The sequence below is a fragment of the Gopherus flavomarginatus genome, chromosome 9, assembly GCF_025201925.1.
Source record: "Gopherus flavomarginatus isolate rGopFla2 chromosome 9, rGopFla2.mat.asm, whole genome shotgun sequence".
NCBI lineage: Eukaryota > Metazoa > Chordata > Testudines > Testudinidae > Gopherus > Gopherus flavomarginatus.
The window spans coordinates 84883589-84903616 of record NC_066625.1 but is presented as its reverse complement, the minus strand read 5'-3'; the positions used below and the strand labels follow the sequence as shown (position 1 = coordinate 84903616).

General features: G+C 45.0%; 1 protein-coding gene across 1 annotated transcript in view; it reads right to left on the bottom strand.

Annotated features, from left to right (window-relative positions):
• Positions 1-16229, bottom strand: part of ALDH1A3 (aldehyde dehydrogenase 1 family member A3) — a 48569-nt gene extending 32340 nt beyond the window's left edge. Inside the window, exons 1-3 of the mRNA XM_050967143.1 lie at positions 16114-16229; positions 11427-11531; positions 3270-3410 (exon numbers count right to left, since the gene is read on the bottom strand). Of these exons, the coding sequence (XP_050823100.1) occupies positions 3270-3410; positions 11427-11531; positions 16114-16212 (345 nt within the window). The 5' untranslated portion in view covers positions 16213-16229. The remainder of the gene's footprint in view (positions 1-3269; positions 3411-11426; positions 11532-16113) is intronic.
• Positions 16230-20028: the final 3799 nt, after the last annotated feature.

Below are 20028 nucleotides of genomic sequence, written 5' to 3'. Positions count from 1 at the left end.
AGAACTTGGGACTTAAGCACATGCTTAAGTCCCAATGGCCACAATGAGACTTAAGCATGTTCTGAAATGCAGTGCTAGGTAGGGGTAGCTTTCAGCCTGTGCTTAAAGCTAAGCATAAGCTCAAGCATTGTTTTGAATCAGGGCCAATATGAACACACAATTTGGCCTGAGTACAGATACAAGCCCTCCTGGAGTTCAGGGATGTCCGATATGTTTTTAATTTAGCCCCACATCCAAGTTAGAGAAGAGTCCCACAGAAATCAATGGAAGTCTCTGACTTTATCAGGTTGTGGAGCAGGTAGTCATTCCCTTGGACCGACCATGAGGCTTCATTCTTCAAGACCGACCATGAGGCTTCATTCTTCAAGACCAAGACATTGTTATAAAATATTTTCCCTTTTTGGTGTAAACAAGAGTGTGTCCAAATTCATACAGCATCACATCCTACTTGAAGTTTCATTTTGCAAGCAGCATGTTCATGAAAAGTGTGCCCAATGATACATTTCAAGTCCTGAACTAAAAGCGGCAGGAAGCAGTTGCTTTTCCCCACCCCTGTCGTTTACTCTTAGGGCGGGGTGGGAGGGGAAGTAACTTGCAAACTGACAAGAATTGGATGTGCACCCTTCTTTGCTCCTCTAATGTATAGAAAAGGTCAAGAGATTTCTGTGCATGTCTTTACACCATCTAACCTGGAAGTCTCCATGACAGCATCACAAGAGCGAAGACTGAAAAAAGCAGAGAAGGAAAATTAACAGTTTAAAAGAACTGTTTGTATTAACACCCATTTAATACCAATGGCCAGTCAACGTTTTGGAGACAATCTTGTTAAAGCTTGTTCAGTTAAGTGTGAGAGCTAACAGACATCCTCTAAAATCCTGTCAAATTTTTTGGCAAAAGACGACAACCAGACAGGACATTCCTGATACTGAAGGTTAAAAGCAAGCAGAAAAAATTTGTCCATCAGAAAGAAAGAGGCACAAGGCCAACTTCAACAACTTTTTTTTTTGTTACTGAGATCAAATACTCTTATTTCTGGGAAAATTTGAGCCAGAACTTTGTGGCTTAGGCCCAAAGTTATTTTGCTTTTTTAAAAAAAGATGACAAATGTCCAAATGAACTAGTGTCTCTGCTCCTGGTCCCAGCTTGCGCATATCACACAGCCATCACAAGTCTAGCATCACTCACGTCTCTGTCTGGCAGAGGCACCAGTAGCACATCAGGACCGAACTGCATGGACCAAGCTCCCCGGGGGAACCAGATTAGGAAGAGAGAGGAGTTGCAATACACAATGCAGGTGCATTGGTTCTGTGAGCAGTCAAGTCACAGTGGAATAATTTTTATGATTAGCCAGAGGCACAGATGGATGTTTTGTGCACAGGGCTGGTTCCAGCTTTTTTGCCACTTCAAGCAGCAAAGCCAAAAAAGAGTCGCGACCGGCGGCACTTTGGCAGCAGCTCTACCACGTGCCGCTTCATTCTTCAGCGGCGGGTCCTTCCCTCCAAGAGCAAGTGAGGGATTCTCCGCCAAAGACTCGGACAGGCCGTCCCTTTCTACTGGCTGCCCCAAGCACCTGCTTCCTTTGCTGGTGCCTGGAGCCGGCCCTGTTTGTGAATAGCTCAAAATCTTCACACACACGTCTTTCTGCCGTTTATTTCAATTGCTATAAGGAAGTTAAATCCTTTAGACATTCCATTTGATGTGGCTTACTGCAAATCAGTTGTGTTGTTTTATTGTTGCCATTGTCACTTGTCTCTTTTAATGTTCTGAGAAGTAGAACACCCAAGTCAGGGATGGCACAGACCTATTTAGGTCATTCTTTGCTAGTGCAAAATTGTTCCCAACTCTGTATCTTTGTTATCTCTTCAGATGTTTCTTTCATTGAATTCCGCACAGACATGATTCCTTATTTAACATAGTGATTATAGAACCTTTTAGCCTTAGCCGGTTGTCTTTGCCGGCTAGTTTTAAACAGAGTGGGGGTTATTTGCTCATTTTGTTCTAGGACTTAAATTTATTTAAAAATATTTATTTAATACCATAGGTAAGAACGTTAACTTCAAGTAAGGATATTGGTATTTATTTATTTATTTATTTATTTAACAAGAGTAACTCAAAGCTAACACACGTCATGGACATCTCCAATGCATGCCCTAAACTCTCTTAAACCAGAGCTGAATTCACCCCGGCACCAATGCAGTTAGCCAAGGATGAATATGACCACTCATGGGTGCCACCACCTCCCATGAACCCACTCTGTGGATGCAGGCCCTGATGGCCCCATCCTGCAGCCTTTACTCACGTCGGCCTCAGTTTTGCCCAGCCTAGTCTAAAACAAGTCAGTTGCCCTGTTGAAGTCAATGTCACTTAAGCACCTGTCTAAAGTTATGTGCCTTGCCGAATTGCACTAGACTGCTGAACAATCGCCTCAGAGGCATTCCCGAAGACAATGCTTATGTGGCTCCACTGCTCAATCTCTTTTTAAAAAAGAAAAAAAAATTGTTTAGCAAATAACACCTAGTAGTTTAAATCAGTGTTCCCTGCAGAGTGAGTATAAGCAGCATTAAGTGTTGAGCATCCTTTGTCCTCCTACCCCCCCAAGCTGGAACAGGCAAGCTAGACACCCATCAACTGTATTTCACCAAGTGGACAAGAGCAGACAGGACTAGGGGAGGGTAAACAAATCAGCCCAATGGCAAAAAGAAAGGAGTTAAGAAGGTGAGGCTTTGCCGCGGTCGTTCCCTGACGACTCAAGCTCATTGACTTGGAAAAAAGTTTCCTAGCCTCCCATTGCGTGGGACATGGAGATCAAACAGGGGAGGAGAGGCAGCTTTTCCAAGTCAGCAGTCAGACAGGGGCTTTACCCTCTCATGGTGTGTGGGCATGGGGGGGAAGGGAGCGCAAAGCACTATTCAGGTTTGAAGAGGGAGGTAGGCTTCACCTGCAAAGCTAAGGTCTAGGGTGACCTCATCCAGAGCACTGAAAAGAACGCTGGATTTGGAATTTTTCCCTTTAATGAGGCAGAAATGCCCTTAAACTGCTCTCTCAAAATCAGTGACTTTAATAATAATATTGAAGTCCCTCTATTCAAATGTTACTAAACCAAGCTGGGAGCTCGGGAAATGAAAGCCTCCCTGCAGATGGGATTCCCCTTTCAAATAAACTAAACACAAGCTACAACCAGCCCCAGATCTCCAGGGCAGCCAGAGGGACAGAATTAGTCAGTCAGTCAATTCTAGTTTATTATCACTCCCCCACCATGTTTCACTTACCGCCAAAATGACTCTGTCTCGCTCGATGAGATCGGCTAGTTTGTGGAGGAGCCTTCCTCTGCTTAAGGCATCCATTTGTCTCCATAAAGATCCTCTCTGGAATGCTGCTTTCGCTGCCTCTACTGCCTTATCTACGTCGGGCTAAAGCAACCAAAACACACACAATATTCAGGTTACAGAGACAAAATTGCATAGTGCTATGAACAGCTACCAAGCAGGTTGGTTCCTATGCTGTGTCCTGCAGAGCCTGCCTACTGTAATATTGAATCATCTGCTAAGAGAGTCTCCTGTTTTGCTGCTGAACATAGGTCAGATCTTGCAAGATTCCAAGCGGCTTCAGACTCTAGTAGGATTTGACCTTGCCAGATAGGAACCTAAATTCAAATTTTGCAGAGCTAAGATCTTTAAGGGTGAGTCGTGAAGTTTATGGAATTAGACCAGGCTTCGCTGACAGGATTAAAAATATATATACATTTTATACATATTTTCAAGTTCCTATATTTTCTTCTCTATATACTTTGTTGGCAAGAGTGAAAAATATGCCCAGTCTGGCTCCTAGTGGAGAACAGGCAAGACTTTCATTGACCTCAGCGGCAGCAGGACTGGGCCTGGTGCATTCACAAGCCAAATCTGGATGGATCAATATTTTTAAAACAAAGATGTGGGAAAGAAGATATATTCAGAGTATGGATATTATGATGACTTTAACCCAGGGAATAGTTACAGCTCACAGACCCCACTGGACAATCCCAATTTTCCTTGTAAATCCATAATCAAACGTGTCTAACAGTTTTAATTCACAAAATTCACTTAGATCCTAGACAGCATTTTCAGAAGAACCACGTGCCCCCCTTTATGGAGGGCTGTTAGTGTTTTTGGCTCAATGCTTTGGCCCTAACGCTCAGTTGATGTAAATCAGCATAGCTCCACTGAAGTCAATTTCCAGCTGGGGATAGGGGCCCATGACGATTGATATGTTTTTTGTTGTAACACTGGCTGCTACATTTACTCACAAGACGTTGCTGTGGATTACTCACATGAGTGAAGTGTCCCTACCTACACCTTAGGTATTTAATCTGGTCAAGATATGCCCCAGCAATTTTCCCCTCTAAATGTACACTGATACCTTTCAGCCAGGGTGAAATCCGGGCCTGACTGAAGACAATGAGAGAGTTATGCGGATGACTTCAGTGGAGCCAGGATTTCACCCCAAGTATCCATAAAACATCCAAAGACAAGCAGCAGTGTAAGGAATTCCACCCTGTGCAACATCGTCTAGAACACATCGTGTCTTTTTCTCCAGGATTAATCTAACTCTGTGAAACTACAGAATCCTCTAGTATGGGAGACCACAACAAGATAGACCTATCCCTGCACATATTTAATGCCAGACAAACAAGAAATGACACCTTTACTAAGGACAGACACTTTCAAGGGAGGACTGGGTCACTGAAGAGTGCTACAGAAAAACACAACCAGTGATTAATTACACCGGAAGGTTTATACACAAAGCAAAGCAACAACAAACCACCTACAGCCAAATCCCATGGTTATTTAAGGTCCTTGGGCAAGCTGCTTCCCATATGAGGCTGTGGTGGAGGGCAGAGTAGTTCTGCAAACATTTTCCCCGCCCCCACCACCCAACCCTCCTGTCCATTCACAGCCACTCTTGGGTCCTGTTGTATTAAATGAACAAAAACATTCAAAATAAAAACAGGAATACTTGTGGCACCTTAGAGACTAAAACTGATTTGAGCATAAGCTTTCGTGGGCTACAGCCCACTTAATCGGATGCATGTAGTAGAAAATACATTAGGAAGATTCTCACACACACACACACACACAAAAGTTCTCCAGTCCTACCACATGTCCATCCATTTAACCCTTCATTCCCACGCCTCTTTCGCCTGTAGTATCACCTCAAATTTATCTGCTGGAGCCTACTTGTTCCCAACAGCCTCTGGTCTCCCTGGGCATCCTCTTCTCTGTGGCATCCTGCTGCTGGCTGTTACAGGGGAATCAGAGTTCAGATGTACCTCCTTAGTAACTAGGGTGGGTCAGTCCCACGCCTCTTGCTCTGAAGAGGCAAGCCACCCTGTTACAGGCACACCTACTTATTCCAGGTCTGCAAAGGGTTACATGGTATTTTGATCAGTCTATAAGCAGTTGAAAACAGAACCCCACCCTTGTCAGAAGGGCATTGGCTATGCTACTGTCTGCTAGGAAGCTAGTGCACTTGGGCACCCAGTTACCTTAGTCATCCCAGGCTATTTTTATCTCCACTATTATGGCAGATGTTTGCGAGATGAAGTGTATGTGGGAGCGGGGGGTGTCAGAGTGAATGCACACTGTAACTGGGTGGATGCATTAAACAGACAGTAGCAGGGCTCTGGAGTTACCAGCTATCTAGAGTTACCCTGAATTCACACAGGCAACATACAGAGCACAATTTGACCTAATCAGTTTAATCTGAAACAATTCATTTGGCACCTGCTAATCAGAGTAGAAACTACAGTCAAGCCTCCCCACTTTTAAGTCGTCCCCAATTTCATGCTGAAATTAGGATTTACAAGCCACGCCTGAAAGAAATATTTTAAATGGTAAATCAGGCAGGACACAAAACATAATGAAGGTGTCAGGTTTAAACACATTCCCTTTAAAAAGTGTTGTTTATCATCGCGATATGGAAGACAGTTGGCACAGGTGAGGCACGAGGCAGTGCTATGGCCATGCTGGCCAGGTTGTGGGAAATGAAGTTACCAGGATTGCCCCTCGCTCTGTGAGTGCACACATGGGAGGGCAGGCATGCAGCACAAAGAGCCTTCCCACCAGCCTTGCACAGCAATGGACAGGCTTGTGATCACAGGGCCCATGCACACCTGAGGCTTCATCCAACTCCTACTGACATCAATGGGAATATTTCCATTTGCTTCAATGGGAGTTGAGTCAAACTCCAGGTGTGCATGGAACTGGGAGATCAATCACGGCTGGTTTGTTCACTCACCCAGCGCTCCTAGTCACACTATCTGTGGCATGATGCTCCATGAGCTAACACTGGAGTAGTGCTTAAAGTCACAAATCTAGACCCAAGTATGTATTTGCCTCATCCAGCAGAAAGGCACCAATGCACAGAATGGGAGAGACAGGGGCTAATTCAGTGCAGAAACCTAGCTGCTTTCACACTGCACTCACAAGTAGGAGAGACAAGCTAATTGATATGCAATATATTACTGAACATTCAAACTGTTACTAAAACTGGGTTGTTCCTTTAAAACAGCAAACATCCCTTCTGAATAGCATGACTACCTCTCCACAAAGGATGGCTGAGACTCAGGAGCGGAGTATTTTAAGGCTAGTCCTGCCCTGGTTAGTGTAGGAAGAAAGAACAGAGATGCTGCCTGGTACAGCCTCTGCAAAAGGAGTCCTGCAAGCCAAAGCAGAAGTCCTCTAGGTGGTGGGATGGCCATTAGTGCTTCTCTGAGCAGGAGCAGCATGTGTCCCTCCCTACTGTTGAGTAGCACTTGCAGTTGATTTCCACATACTTGCTAGCCAGCTGTGAGGCTAGATGTGCTCCCTAATCTGCAGACCACATCCTCTTGGGCTCCTGAGATCGTGTTTATTTCCTTTCTTGGGACCATGGTTGGGGAAAGGCCCCTTTCCTGCATTAACTACCCATGTGCTAGCATCACAAAAGAAGTGACTTTGCCCTCATCAGCTTTGCAATTTTCCACTGATATCATCATCATTACTAACAATCCAGCCCTTTCCAGAAGTCACGCTAGGAGCAATCTTACAGAACACAGCATTACTGCGGACCACGACTGTTCTCCAAAACTGGACATGTGGGCGACTCTGTGGTTAGTTATGTTCATTCCTACTCATTGCACTCCCAGATACCATACGTGGTTTGGTGTTTTGTATAGTCATTATGTATGCAAGCAGGAGAACTTCCCCAAAATACCTCAGTGGAAACTCAGCCACCCCTCACATTAAGTGTCTGAGTTCAAACCAGCAAAGACAAGGAATTTCTTAGGTAGGGCTGAAATTCCATTCTTAATCCACTCTGTGATGACTAGGCATAAAAGGGGTCAGAATGGTGCGTTACACTACACAGATGTTGCAATCCGTAGGCACCATGCATGACATAAGGACAGAGTCATAGCTGTCAAGGTGCCAGGGACCAAAAAAAGAGGGACACACAAGACCTAACAATTCACAGAGTTTCAGTCTGTGTGGGATTTATTTAGTATTGCACACACAAAAACTACCTCAAGAGTGTTAGGGTTGCAGAATCAAATGCTAAAGGTTAGGAAATGCTAGAATTAAAGTTGCCTGTGAAACCTTAATTCAGCCCCCTTGTGTGTATGTGACTGTGATAGTCTCTAATTACATCACCGCAGACTACTTTTTCCACAGGACCCTTATGGCTCTTGTCCCATCTAACCTGCTCTTCCCCCGTGTCCCCTACTCAAACTCACAAGTCCAGTTCATCACCTCTGCATTTGAGTCAGGCCCCTTCTTCCTCCTCCCTGCCAGGGCACCAGGAGGTGGAACATTGAGTCCATAAGGAAGACAGTCCCCTGACTATTCATTCCTGAGCCCAGTGCCACAGCAGCCCAGAGGAGCAATGGCAAAGAAAGTCCAGGTCAGCTCCAGGCTCTGTGAGGATAGCACACATGCACTACGGTTAGCAGGTGATGTAGGTGAAGAGAGGGGATACAGCATGCCCAGTGCAGACCGAATCACCAGGGAATTCTGCTAAGTCTCCACTGAGCATGTGCAAACAAGTGTTCAAAGACTTACCCATCTAAGTCAAATTTGGGCATCTCCACAGAACCGCAACAGGCACATGCTTGAGACCAAGGTGACCCCACTACCACCACCACCAGCCAAATGTCAAGTCCCTGTTTCAAAGCACGGAGGCGCTAGTGCTTTCCAATGAAGCAGCTTGACGAATTTTGTTAACATGTATTCTCTCCTCTAATCTCTCTCTCATAAATGGCTGAATCATTTCCCCTGAAACATCCCAAAAAATATTCAGACTGAGGCAGACACTCAGTCAGGGCTGCCGGGCGGAGAGGGGGGCAAGTAGGGCCACACAGCAGCTTCTGTAGTGACAGAACTTGCAGCCCCCTACAAGAGTTTTGGCCACCACAGCTGCAGAGCTCCTGTCTCCTCAAGCTGCCCCACTGAGAATACCCCACAGCACAGCTCCACAGCAGTCTTCGTTAACGAACCTAAGTCTGCCTGCATGAAACATCCGGAAATCTAGGATGTGCGAATTAAACTGCGGCTGTGTTCATCTCAGGGGGTTCAGTTTGCACAAGACTCTTTGGTTCCAGGCCATGTGGATTTGCAACCACCAACCTCCGAGTTGGATTTTTAGGTACTAACAGACCCAAAGCAAAACTCAGGTGAATACACCCAGTTTGGCCTGTTTGGGGCCCTGAACACAATTTTTTAAACTCACTCAGCCCCAACCCCAGCCTTGTCTGCCGCCCCCTTCCCACACACAGCAGAAATGTGTGCATGTAGGATTTAGGGGGTGCAAGGAGAGACTCTGGGTACAGCTAAACGGCAATAAACACCCCCCCCCTCCACAGCACTGAGTTTCAGAACCCAAACCCAAGCCTGAGTCAGCTGAACCAAGCCAGACATGGCCAGGCCACAGGTCTTTTACAATGCAGTGTAGACGTACCCTCTGTGACCAAAATATCGTGCATTTGACCCCCATAGAGAGATTAGCCTGCCCACCAGATATCCATAGAAACTCGCAGAACTTCCACAGAAGCCATAGAGTTTCTCTCTCAGGAGAGCCCAGAGAAGGAAGTTTTCCAATGACAGTCCCATGAGCTAGAAGTTAAAATCTCTCCCTGGCACCTGGGAGAGAACTGAGTAATGAGAGCTCTCTCTGTAGGCGAGACATGAGGTTGCCTTCTTTATTTTGCTCAACAGTTCTCTTTAACAGAGGCATGAAAAGCAGGCCTGAAATACCCACCTAACAACTTTGTAACTACTTGAGGAGGCACTTAGCTCACATAACTATAGCACGGCCATGGTCTCTGCCTAGTAAAAAAGTTACCTCAGGATTAGCCTCACCCCAGAGTTTATACAGTCATTATAATTAGATGCAATGATGTGCTATATAAAATTAATCTATATAATTCCATGATATTATCTGGCCACTTTACAATTGCCTCCACTGTTGCATTGTGCATGGACAGTCTGAGTCTTCTGGACATCACAGGCATGAAGACTGCTGCTTGTTCTAAGGGGTCCTTCTCCCTGGATGTGGCTGTAATAAGCAGGTTATGAGCCACTACCTAGGCTTGCCCTCTTCTCTAGGGCAGAGTCACAGACCCCACCCCATTGCCATATATCGCTAGGGTGGCCACCTGCCCAGGTTTTCCCAGGATCATTCCTTTTACTGGAGGTAGCCTGGGAAATCTGGAAAGGTGCTCAGTGTACTGAGACATTTTGGTTTTTTGCACTGCAGAAGTGGCAACCCTGTTATAGCATTATGGTCCATGGGAATGTCATTGGGATGAGTAGAGGCATTCTTTTAATAAAGAACCTTTGGCCCATCGGTTTTCTTGTCCTAGAGCCAGGGTGTGTAGCTTGACCACAGAGGTGATGATACTCACTGTGCTTAAAACATTCCCCATCCCACCGCTGATAAGGAGGTGACTTCGTTCCACAACATGAGGGTGAGGCCCCACCACTAACAACGGTGACAGGAGAGCCTTCCAGTCATCAGATGGAAAAAGGCAAGTTTTTGGACCTGTCCTTCCTCCTACCGCATGTCCACAAGGCCCACGTTTGTGAGGAGTTGTGGTATGGGTAGAAGGCAGGTCTACTAGTGCCACTGACTCCAGTCAGAGGTTTGTGTGCCCAAGCAGGGCTGGATTACGGTTCTGAGGGGCCTAAGGCTAATGGGAGGGAAGAGCCCAAGTATGAATGACATATTGCAAAAAAAAATTATGAAGGCATCAAACATTTCTCTACATAATTTTACATAAATAATATGTAAATATGCAACAAGTTTATTCTGCTCTCTTGACACTCAATTCTTCAAACAGATACTTCTGAGTAAGAGGTAGCACGAGGGATGCTATGCTGTCCTTTGCTTAGGTTTCCTCCCTCCTAGCTAGTGGAGTGCTCATCTGCATGAGGATGAACACTGCAACATTCCCCAATGCCTGCTCAAACTACACCCACGGCTGGCACCGGTTCCTGTAGTAACTGAGTTTTTAGTGTCCGGTCACCAGTGTTAACCGGATACCTGGCAGTGTGTTCCTGCAGCATGGGGAGATGCAGCAGGCTGCCAGCTGAGCTCCTTCCAAGCCACAGGGGGCTACTACATGAGCAAGCTTGTTCTCCCCACACACACACCTGGCCCTGGCTGCACCCCCTACCCGACCAGTAGGACCTAAAAAATAGGAGGGCCTAAGGATATACCCTTATTAGCTTAATGGTTAATCCGGCCCTGTGCACAAGGCATGGACTATGGAGTTCTTGATACTTCTATCAAATATTGAGCACTCCCGTTCATCCTTTGGTTTGACTGATCATCACCTATTAATGGGACTGATGCATATCCGCAGAGAAGGGACCAGAGTCCAAGGTGGTTTGTTTTTAAAAAAAGTGTTCCTAAGAGGATCTTTAAAAATAAATGTGCATTTGTTCTTTGGTCTCAATCTCTGTCCCCAACTCTGCAAAGGCTTCATTTTACACATGTGAGTAAACTCACTGAAATCACTAAGCCTGCTTATGTGTGTAAAGCTAAGCAGGTGTGTAAAGCATTTGCAAGCTTGGGGCAGGGGGCTGAAATACATCAAAAAAGTGACCAAAAAAGGGGCTGCAATGGGGCAATAGTTGTTTAATCAAATCACTTCTAAACCTTGCAGACAATACGTGGGATCACGCCTAAAAATTCGGTTAAAATCGTTACAGTAATCACCATCCCTAGCAAAGAAGCAACTCTCATGATTCTAGTGGAGTGGGACATAATTGATTCTCTCTAATCCATTTGAACAAGCATAACAAAATGTTTAGCTACCACAGGCTTTAAACCTGCAGCTGGGCCAATCACATTTTGTAGCAAAAACAAAAACGTACCCAGAACGCTTTCCTGATCTGTAGCTCAGAGAAACTTACCTTATCACCTTCCTCTACATCACAGATTTTCTCAGCCGTTGAGGGATTATATGTGGGAAACGTCTTTCCACTCATGGACTCGTGCCATTCGTTGTTAATAAATATCTATCAGGGGTCAAAAAGAAAAAAAAATAGCAAACACACATGTACCATTTGGAGGCTCAAGTATCTCTCTCTACGAGCCTGATCCTGGAATGGGTGGAGAACCCACTGAGGCCAAAGGGAGTCAAGAGCATTTAGCACCTTTGCAGGATTAGGCTCTAACGTTAACGGCTGTTTCCGTTGTTAATTGGCAGTTAAACAAACCAAATCAAGGGAAGTACACATACATAAAGGTCCAGTGAAGTCAGTTTTGATTGACCCAAGAATGCAGGATCAGGTCTACACAGTGTAATTCATCTGATTTGACTTGTGAAACAGCCAGGGTTTATTTCAAACCCATATCCTTGGGCATGGCAAGCAGACACCAAGAGAAATCTACATATTTCAAGCACTATAGCTCCTTCTGCTGCACAATGCACGAACATTATAGATGTTGGGTATATGCTGCTAATGTTGCTTATTTTGGGCTACTCACGAGTGATTTCTCCATTAGTATTTACCACCAATGAATGTGCAGTATGGACCCAATCTTGCCATGCTACCTCACCCAAGGAGTCCTTACTCACAAATGCCCCTAGCACTTTGCCGTCTTTTGTCTCTGTCAATATCAATTGGAAAAGTTTTGTCTATGGCAATTTATTCTTAAATGCAAATAAAAAAAATCATAAGCCTTTCAAAATATGGCCTTTCTATAGCGAGGACAAATAGAGTCCCAATGTTATATAACTAAAAATGCATTCAAATACTTTTTAAATGATTAACATTTTGATATTTAATATATACTAGTGTCTATGCACAGTTCATAATTGATTGATTCAACATGCATTTGCACTATTCTGACCCAGCTTGACACTATCTGATGATGCTTTTATTAATGATTCTTTGTAAATAAAAGGAGTTTAAACACAGTCTTTAGAGAATGAGCCCTGGTTAATCTTTGCAAGCTAGTAAATTATTTTATTTGAAGAAAAGTGTTTCACCTTTCCAATGCAATGTACAAGTCTATTGGCACATCAGCTCATGCTAGAATTCTGCCCCCCAATGAAAAATAAAAACCAAAAACCCAACCAAACCTGCAGTCTTCGCACACTCAAAACTCCCATTGAATTGGATCCCATGAGTTTCTTTTCCTGCCCATTTCAAAGCATAATTACTCCTTAACATCAGTATCACAATAAATATTTTTCTCTGAATGCTTCTCCAAAGCTGCCTGAGTGCGAACTCGTCGGGAAGTTGATTTTTAGATCTACCTATCCTGGATGATTTTCACTTTTTTTGGCGGGGTGGGGGGCGGGGCGGGCGGGGACAGAGGTGTCATGATTACAAAAGTCAGTGTGACAACATCAAAATGAAGGTTTTGCACATAGGAAATTTTAAGTAGCCTGGAGCTCACAAATTACAATCCAGCACTTTGGATGCAAACATTTTAAAATGGTAAGAATAAGCAGGTTTATGGAAGACAAAGGCAAATTTGAATCTAAAATGAGGAACATTTCACTGCAAACTTGAGAGATACAGGAAGGGAAGCCCATGAAACGACAATGGAATGTTTACAGCTACTAATGAACGGGGCACCATTTTGCTGCATCTATGTGTTAGCATTAATTATGGATGAGGGAGCTGGAGAAAGGATGAAATCACTCTAGTGAATGGCGGATTCAAGGCGACGGACAGAATCGCCAAGATTTTTTTCAGCTTCATACAACTAAGCTTGAGTCTTCCATAAGAAGTCACTCTGCATGTATTACATGGATCATCACTGCACTCTCTTTCATCTTCATCTCTAGGGACGTTATAGAAAGATCATTTGTGAGCGATCACTGCTTCATAAAAGCATCATGCTGATCAATACAAGACTTGATCTTGAAACAATTTCCCCAATCCAATAACTAGAAGAACTGAAAATAAGATTCACACTTTAAAGGGATGAGTGCTGTTCGGAGACAGCTGCAAACGTCTGGGACAAGTCGACAGAGTTTGCAGAATACCTCCATAGATGTGTATTTATCATCATTCTAAGCTTAATATTGCCCATAATTTTCCTCATCAGATGATGTGTTCTGAGCATCAAATCAGAAGCAGAACTTGTACTCTTAACATTTTTCACTTTTGAGACAGTTTATTTGATTGTGTAGACACCTTTAGGGGTCCTATTCTCCACATCCATCTCACACGCAACCGCCAGTGAAGTTAATAAAAGTCTGTCCAAGGTAACATTACACCACTCTGAAACCAGCAGCAGAAGATGCAAGTTTCAGGTTAGCAGAAAGCTCAGCTTTTAAAAAGCAATGTAGGGAAAACTGGTTTAAGAAGGTTTATCTGCTGACAAATTAATAAATGGCTAATCAAATTTGGTTCCTTCGGTGTGTACCTGGATCAACATTCAACTTCAGAAATTAATGCAGTTCAACTTTATTTGTCCTCTTGCAGCTGAAGGACAAATTATAATGCTCTCTCTTATATAACGTAGGAAGCATGAATTATTTTATATTAATTAACCCCACTAGCCAGTTTAGTCCAGCTGCATAGTTGAAATTAGCAAAGTAAAGGTCATATGTCAATAGCACAGCATAAATTTAAGGAGTCCCTCCACTACAGGAACCTGTGTGTTAGGATACTGGTGAATACAACATAGGGGGTTATCTACCACAATGTGACAATTCCTAAAAGAGATGTTGAGGTCTGCAATGACTCTTAACTCTGTGCCTTAGAAACCAGCAATGAGCAGACGTCTTGAATATCAAGAACAAAGTAGGAAAACCAGGAGTCTTCTAACAAGGGCTTTGGAAGTTTTACATTTCAGTGGCTTGGGATAACCAAGGCGTTTTAAAGGGAAGCGCTGTTGATCGCATAAGAGCTGACTGGACTTTTGGTTGTGTGTTTTTACACTGAAGCCCTGACTTTAGCAAGGATACCAGGAGCTTTTTTAAAGTGTAAAATCAGACATTTTGAGAGGGGTAAGATCAGCGCAATCAGCAATGTTGGGTCTGATCCTAAACATTAAGGAGCACCCTTCACTTCTGGTGCCTGTGATAGAAGCTGAAGTCACTCTGAACCTTGCATCATTGATTCCCCAATCCCCTTTCCTATACCATAAATATAGGGTCTGATCCTGCCATCAATGAAGCCAATGCAACCCCCCCCCCTCAGTATCCACAATGGGAACAGGACTGAATTCACAGAAAAAAAAAACCTGCTTTAAAGGAAGTTCTTTTTATCCTCCTCACAGCTTCACTCTATCCAGATCTGACTTCTGCTGAGTCCTCTCAGTTCCCAAGAAGTGCTCCAGATCTTGGAGAACTGGCTGTTGTAAACCCAACATAATAATTTGGGAACATGGCATCACCCTATTAGTGACCCAGGATGACACCTGTCCATACTCAGTACAAAAAACATTTTCTTCGATAGCAAAACCCTGGACAACAGGGTGAGTAAGTGGTACACATTCAGGAATACACAGATGCACCTTTATTTGGTGCTGAAGTGAGTCTAATATGCAGAAGAGGAAAACTATGACACCTTCAACTTGTAGCAGAAATTGCTAAATCATAAATTTTGGGAGGGAAACACCCTCCCACCCCATCAATTTCACTTGATTTCCTGCAGTTGACGTGTCTGCCTAGGCAGGATAAGTCCACTGACATGCACTTTTTTGTATCACTCCTAGAACTGACACCTTTCTCCACTTGCTACCAATACCACAATAAACTTCCAGTCTCTTAAAATACAAGAGAACAGACTGCGGTTGTGGAACATCAAGCTAAAAAAAGTAACTAAACAAAACACTGAATGATCAGTAAGGATTTAACTGAGCCTCTATCACAGCAGACGGGGAGGAGGCGGGAGATCTGCAGTTAATTAAAAGTACTAGACAGATGTATCCTGCGACAATGGAAAGTGCAACACTTTTCTGTAGGAGCAGGACCCCAAACAAACACAGAAGAATTATAACAAAGCGGGAAAAGTTTTCGCAAACTCAGGATTTGAGGAGGAAATGACCCAATTTTCCCATTTACTCTTGAATATTGTTGTTGACATAACACAATAAAGAGGTGCACAAAACGAAGTTTCCTGCCTGAGAGGTCAGACCCTGCGTTCCCGAAGCACCTAGCTCCCCTCGGAATCCAATCCGGATTGAGGGGATGCAGGATCAGGCCCCAGCGCATTCTGCGTCGGAGCTGTATTACTTTAAAGTCATCGTACATTGATTTGGACATCTAGGGTTGTTTTAAATCACTGTTGGCTGCTGACCAGATTGGTCACAACCTATGGATCGGTTCCAGCCAGGCACCCTGACTCCTGGAGAGAATAAAGAGTCTCCCGAGGGGGGCTGTTCAGAGAGCGGGAAATTCCCCACCCAACTGGATTTAAGCGGGTGGGGGTCCCCTCCGGGGGAGCAGGGGGGCCTGCTGCGGGACACGCTGCTATCTGGGGACGGGCCAGCGCGGGGCTCCTGCCAGCCAGGCCATGGGCACCTCCGGCTGAGCAGAGCAGAGAGCAGCGCAGCGCGGATAACGGGTCGCAGGCTGCGCCCCAGCCCCAGCCCCAGCCCCGGGCGGCGGCAGGTGCACGGTGCCCGGCTCACCTTGGTGTGCCGGATCTGCAGGTTCCCCACGGGCCGAGGCAGCGCGGGCAGCTTCTTGTCCGGCTGCCCGTTCTCCACCGCGCCGTTCAGCGCAGCCATCGCGGAGCTAGCGCCGCGCTCCGGCTGCCCCGCTGCCTGCCCTGCCTCTGCGGCTGACAGCCGGGCGGCGCGGCCTTTAAGGGCTCCCGGCCGGCGGGCGCCCATTGGCTCCGCTCGCCGCCCAGGCCACGCCCCCTCCCTCCCCTGGCACCGCGCGGCGGGGCAGGTACAGCTTCCCCCGGGGGTCGCCGCTCCGGCTCCCCCTGCTCCGGCCGCCGCAGCCCTAGGAACGAGGGCCGGGCTCAGACAATGAGGGGGATTGTAAGTGTCTCACTAAGCAGCGGGGGTTGCTTTTAAAGTGTCCTCTGGGGAGGGCAGCTGCATGGCCACAGCCCCTGGTTCCTCCTTGTGAGATATAACGCGGGGGAGGATTTGATAGCAAATTAACCTATTAATAAAAGTGCAGAGGTCCAAAAGCAACATGCAGCCCATTGGCTAGGCACCAGAGCCCCTGAGCTAGGTCTCTCTGGTCTTTTTCAGAGCAACCAGGGACCAACCCCCCATTAAAAGTTTAGCCACTGTCTTTGGAATAGGGTCAGCTTCCACCTTGGTTGAGTGCTGCAGGGTAGGCAAAGAGCTTTGGCAATGTTGAAAAGTTACATTCATCCCAACAAAAGAACATATGATCGACAACCTCAGCACTTGGCACAGGTGTCATATCCTCAGCCCAGCCATCCCTCCCCAGCAGGTCTGAGATGCAATGAGCTTTGAGACTCATCTCTCAAGAGATGCCTGCAAGCATATTGACTGGGGCTATTTTGGATCAAGTCAGGGCAGGCAGAGTTCTGGAGAAGGCCCTGTTAGCAGCTCCTATTTCAAACCCTGAAGATCCAGTTTGGGTACCTGCATGACTGCACGACCCAGGGAGGATCTCTCTCCCTTCATGCCTTTAAGTCAAAACTAAAATCTTAACCATAAGGGCGTGTGTCACAAGGTGGTGGGGGGGCCCTTCACCCTCTGTTCCTTTCTACAAGGAGCCCTCATGCACCCTGCTGGAAAGTTTGACAGCAAGTGCTTTATTTCCAGTGTGCTATACAAGTCCTTCTCTCCCATGTATGGCTTTTGTCTTCTTCTTAGGTCCAGGGCAAGAGACCTCACTTTTCTGGCCTTCCCCTCTCCTCCCTGTCCTCAGCTGAATTACATGGTTAACAGGTTAATCATCCAGTCCTTTACCAATTATCTCCTCAATTTGGTTTATGCAGGGACAGTAGCCACTTGCCAAGAACAGTGAGTCAGCCTCAGGCTACTCACAGTCACACCTCCAAAAACCCATTTGCATTGAAGCCCTCTATCTCAAGGTGACAATAGCATAGATCTCAGCAGCAATGTCCATATCCCACAGAAAAGGCAGCATCCTCCTCATTAGATGTATGGGGAATTGTCCTATATCCCTGTCTCCTGGCTCACTCCCCCCTTCGGATCCTTCTCCTGCCTTCAGCTTCATGGTTTCCTCAATGCTGCCTTTGTTTGGAATTCCCTCACTTTCCTAGTGCACCAAACAACCTCCCTTTACTCATGCAACCCTCCTTCCCCAAACCTGCACACTCACGTCTTCTGGGGAGGCTTTTTGGTTTGCAGAATATTGCAAAAAGAGAGACAGAAAAAGAAGAATTAAACAAAAAAAACTCCTGACTATTAGGATACCTAGATTCCTCAAGTCCCACGTGCATCTACTGTATTATCTGGATCTGACTTCAAGCCCAAGCCTGGCCTAGTTGAGACAATGGCAGCTTTGCTGTCTTAAAAGGAAACAGAACTGGGTCCTTCAGCTGCAACTTGCTTGAGGAGATGATCGGCCATTATGTGTACGCGTCACACCTTGGTCAAGCTATCAACATTATATAAGCTAATTATCAGGAGAAGTCCTTTCCTTCAAAGAGCTGTAAGAGACTCAGAGCATGTCCAAAGAATCAGATTTAGGGCCGAATCCCGCAAAGGCGTACCCAGTTGTGTAACTTCACTCACTATAAGTAAAATTAGGCCGGTATGTAAGTTTTTGCAGGACTTAACACTGAGGGCAAGTCAATACATGTATATATAGAAACAGGTTTCAGAGTAGCAGCCGTGTTAGTCTGTATCCGCAAAAAGAGGCGCCACAAGCACGCCTGTTCTTTTTGTAAAGAGACATGCACTTATGTGAAATACGCTACAAGGAAAATTTACTATCAAAATGAAACTTCACCATACTTCCTTTTGTCTGATACAAATGTTCCACGGAACATATTAAGATGAGTCAGGACACCAGAGTTACCCTACAAAATGTTTTATGGTGTCTCAAATCTCCATGAGAAGTCAGGATTTTGCTTTTATATCTTGGCCAAAAGAATAGCATCACCAGTGGCAGTAGACCCATAACATCATGCCCATCTAATGGTTAATACTGACTTAGAAGAGAAAACACTACAACATGAATCATAAGCATCACTTCCTGCATTTCCTTTGAGATCTTCTATCAGGGTAACAACCCAGTCAGGTGCTGCTTGGCTTAGCTTGTAAAAGCTGATAAGTAACACAACATAATATTTTCCACAGCCAGAAGAGCCCTATTAGTCACAAATCGCTATCCAGATTTCCCTTGTGAGCTGCAAATACTGAAGGGGACAGATGCCTGGCAATAATAAAAACCAAATGGCCATGTGCATTATTTCTAAATAATTTGTGGGGGGTATTATGTTTTAAATAAATTTTTCACTTTTTTGTTGCAGCTATCCTGGTATGTAGGTATCACTTTAGGGAATACTGTCATCAAATCAGTCAGAGAAAATTATGGAATAAAGTTATGTAGGTAGAAACTTCTATTTGTTTATAAACTACCCATCACTTTTGAGCTTGTCACTCTCATTTAGGCTAGAGAAGGGTCAAAGCAAGAATCTCAATGAAATCCGCAAATTTTGGTGGTTCTGAGAAAATGGAACTTGGATCCAAACTATTCCTAGTTTTCATTAGGTTTCACTAAAAATTGGCTGACAAGATTTTGCAAAGTCAAAATCATCCTAGCTTGCCTGTTGCAAAAAAGTTGGACAAAAAACTGTGACCTTTTGAGTGGAGCAGATCTAGAGTCCATTTTATCTGGACAAGCCTTTATTTCAGACTGGTTTTGCAAAACTAAAACCTGCGCTCACTGGCCCATCTCAGAGTTAAGCATATTTTATGAAGATTTTTTTGGTCCCCCATAAATTGCAATTCCCAACTCGGCCACTAGGTGGCACGGGACTGTGACCAGTCCTTACCTTAGACCTTAGTCCAGCCCGGTGCTTTGCTGCATATTGGGCTACCCACATTTGCCATCCTTGCCTGACAACTGCCATTCTCTCCAAATCTTCCCATTTGAGGTGCTTGATGTCATTCAGAACTGTTTCCCTATTATTTGAAGTCGTCTTCTTGTCTTGTGTTTTCTGGCTTCTGTTCAAGGGCCGTATTTGGTAAGCATTCTTTTCCCATTCTCAGCCCACGTCCCAGCCACTGATGTCTTCTTTTGTAGAGGATTTGGGAGAGGGTGCCTTGTCTAGTCATTTTTCTGACTTCAAGTGTCTTCCTATCTCTGTATGTTAGTCCCAATATTCTTCTCAGACATTTGTGATGAAATGCATTCTGTTTTAGCATATCTTTCTTAGTAAGTTGCCATGTCTCACTGATATATGTTGTGACGGCAATAATTCACATTCAGTTTTGTCTTGAGGGAGATGGTTTTGAGTCTCCCAAATGCAGAGGTGGGGAGGGGTAGCTCAGTGGTTTAAGCATTGGCCTGCTAAACCCAGGGTAGTGAGTTCAATCCTTGAGGGGGCCACTTAGGGATCTAAGGCAAAAATCAGTACT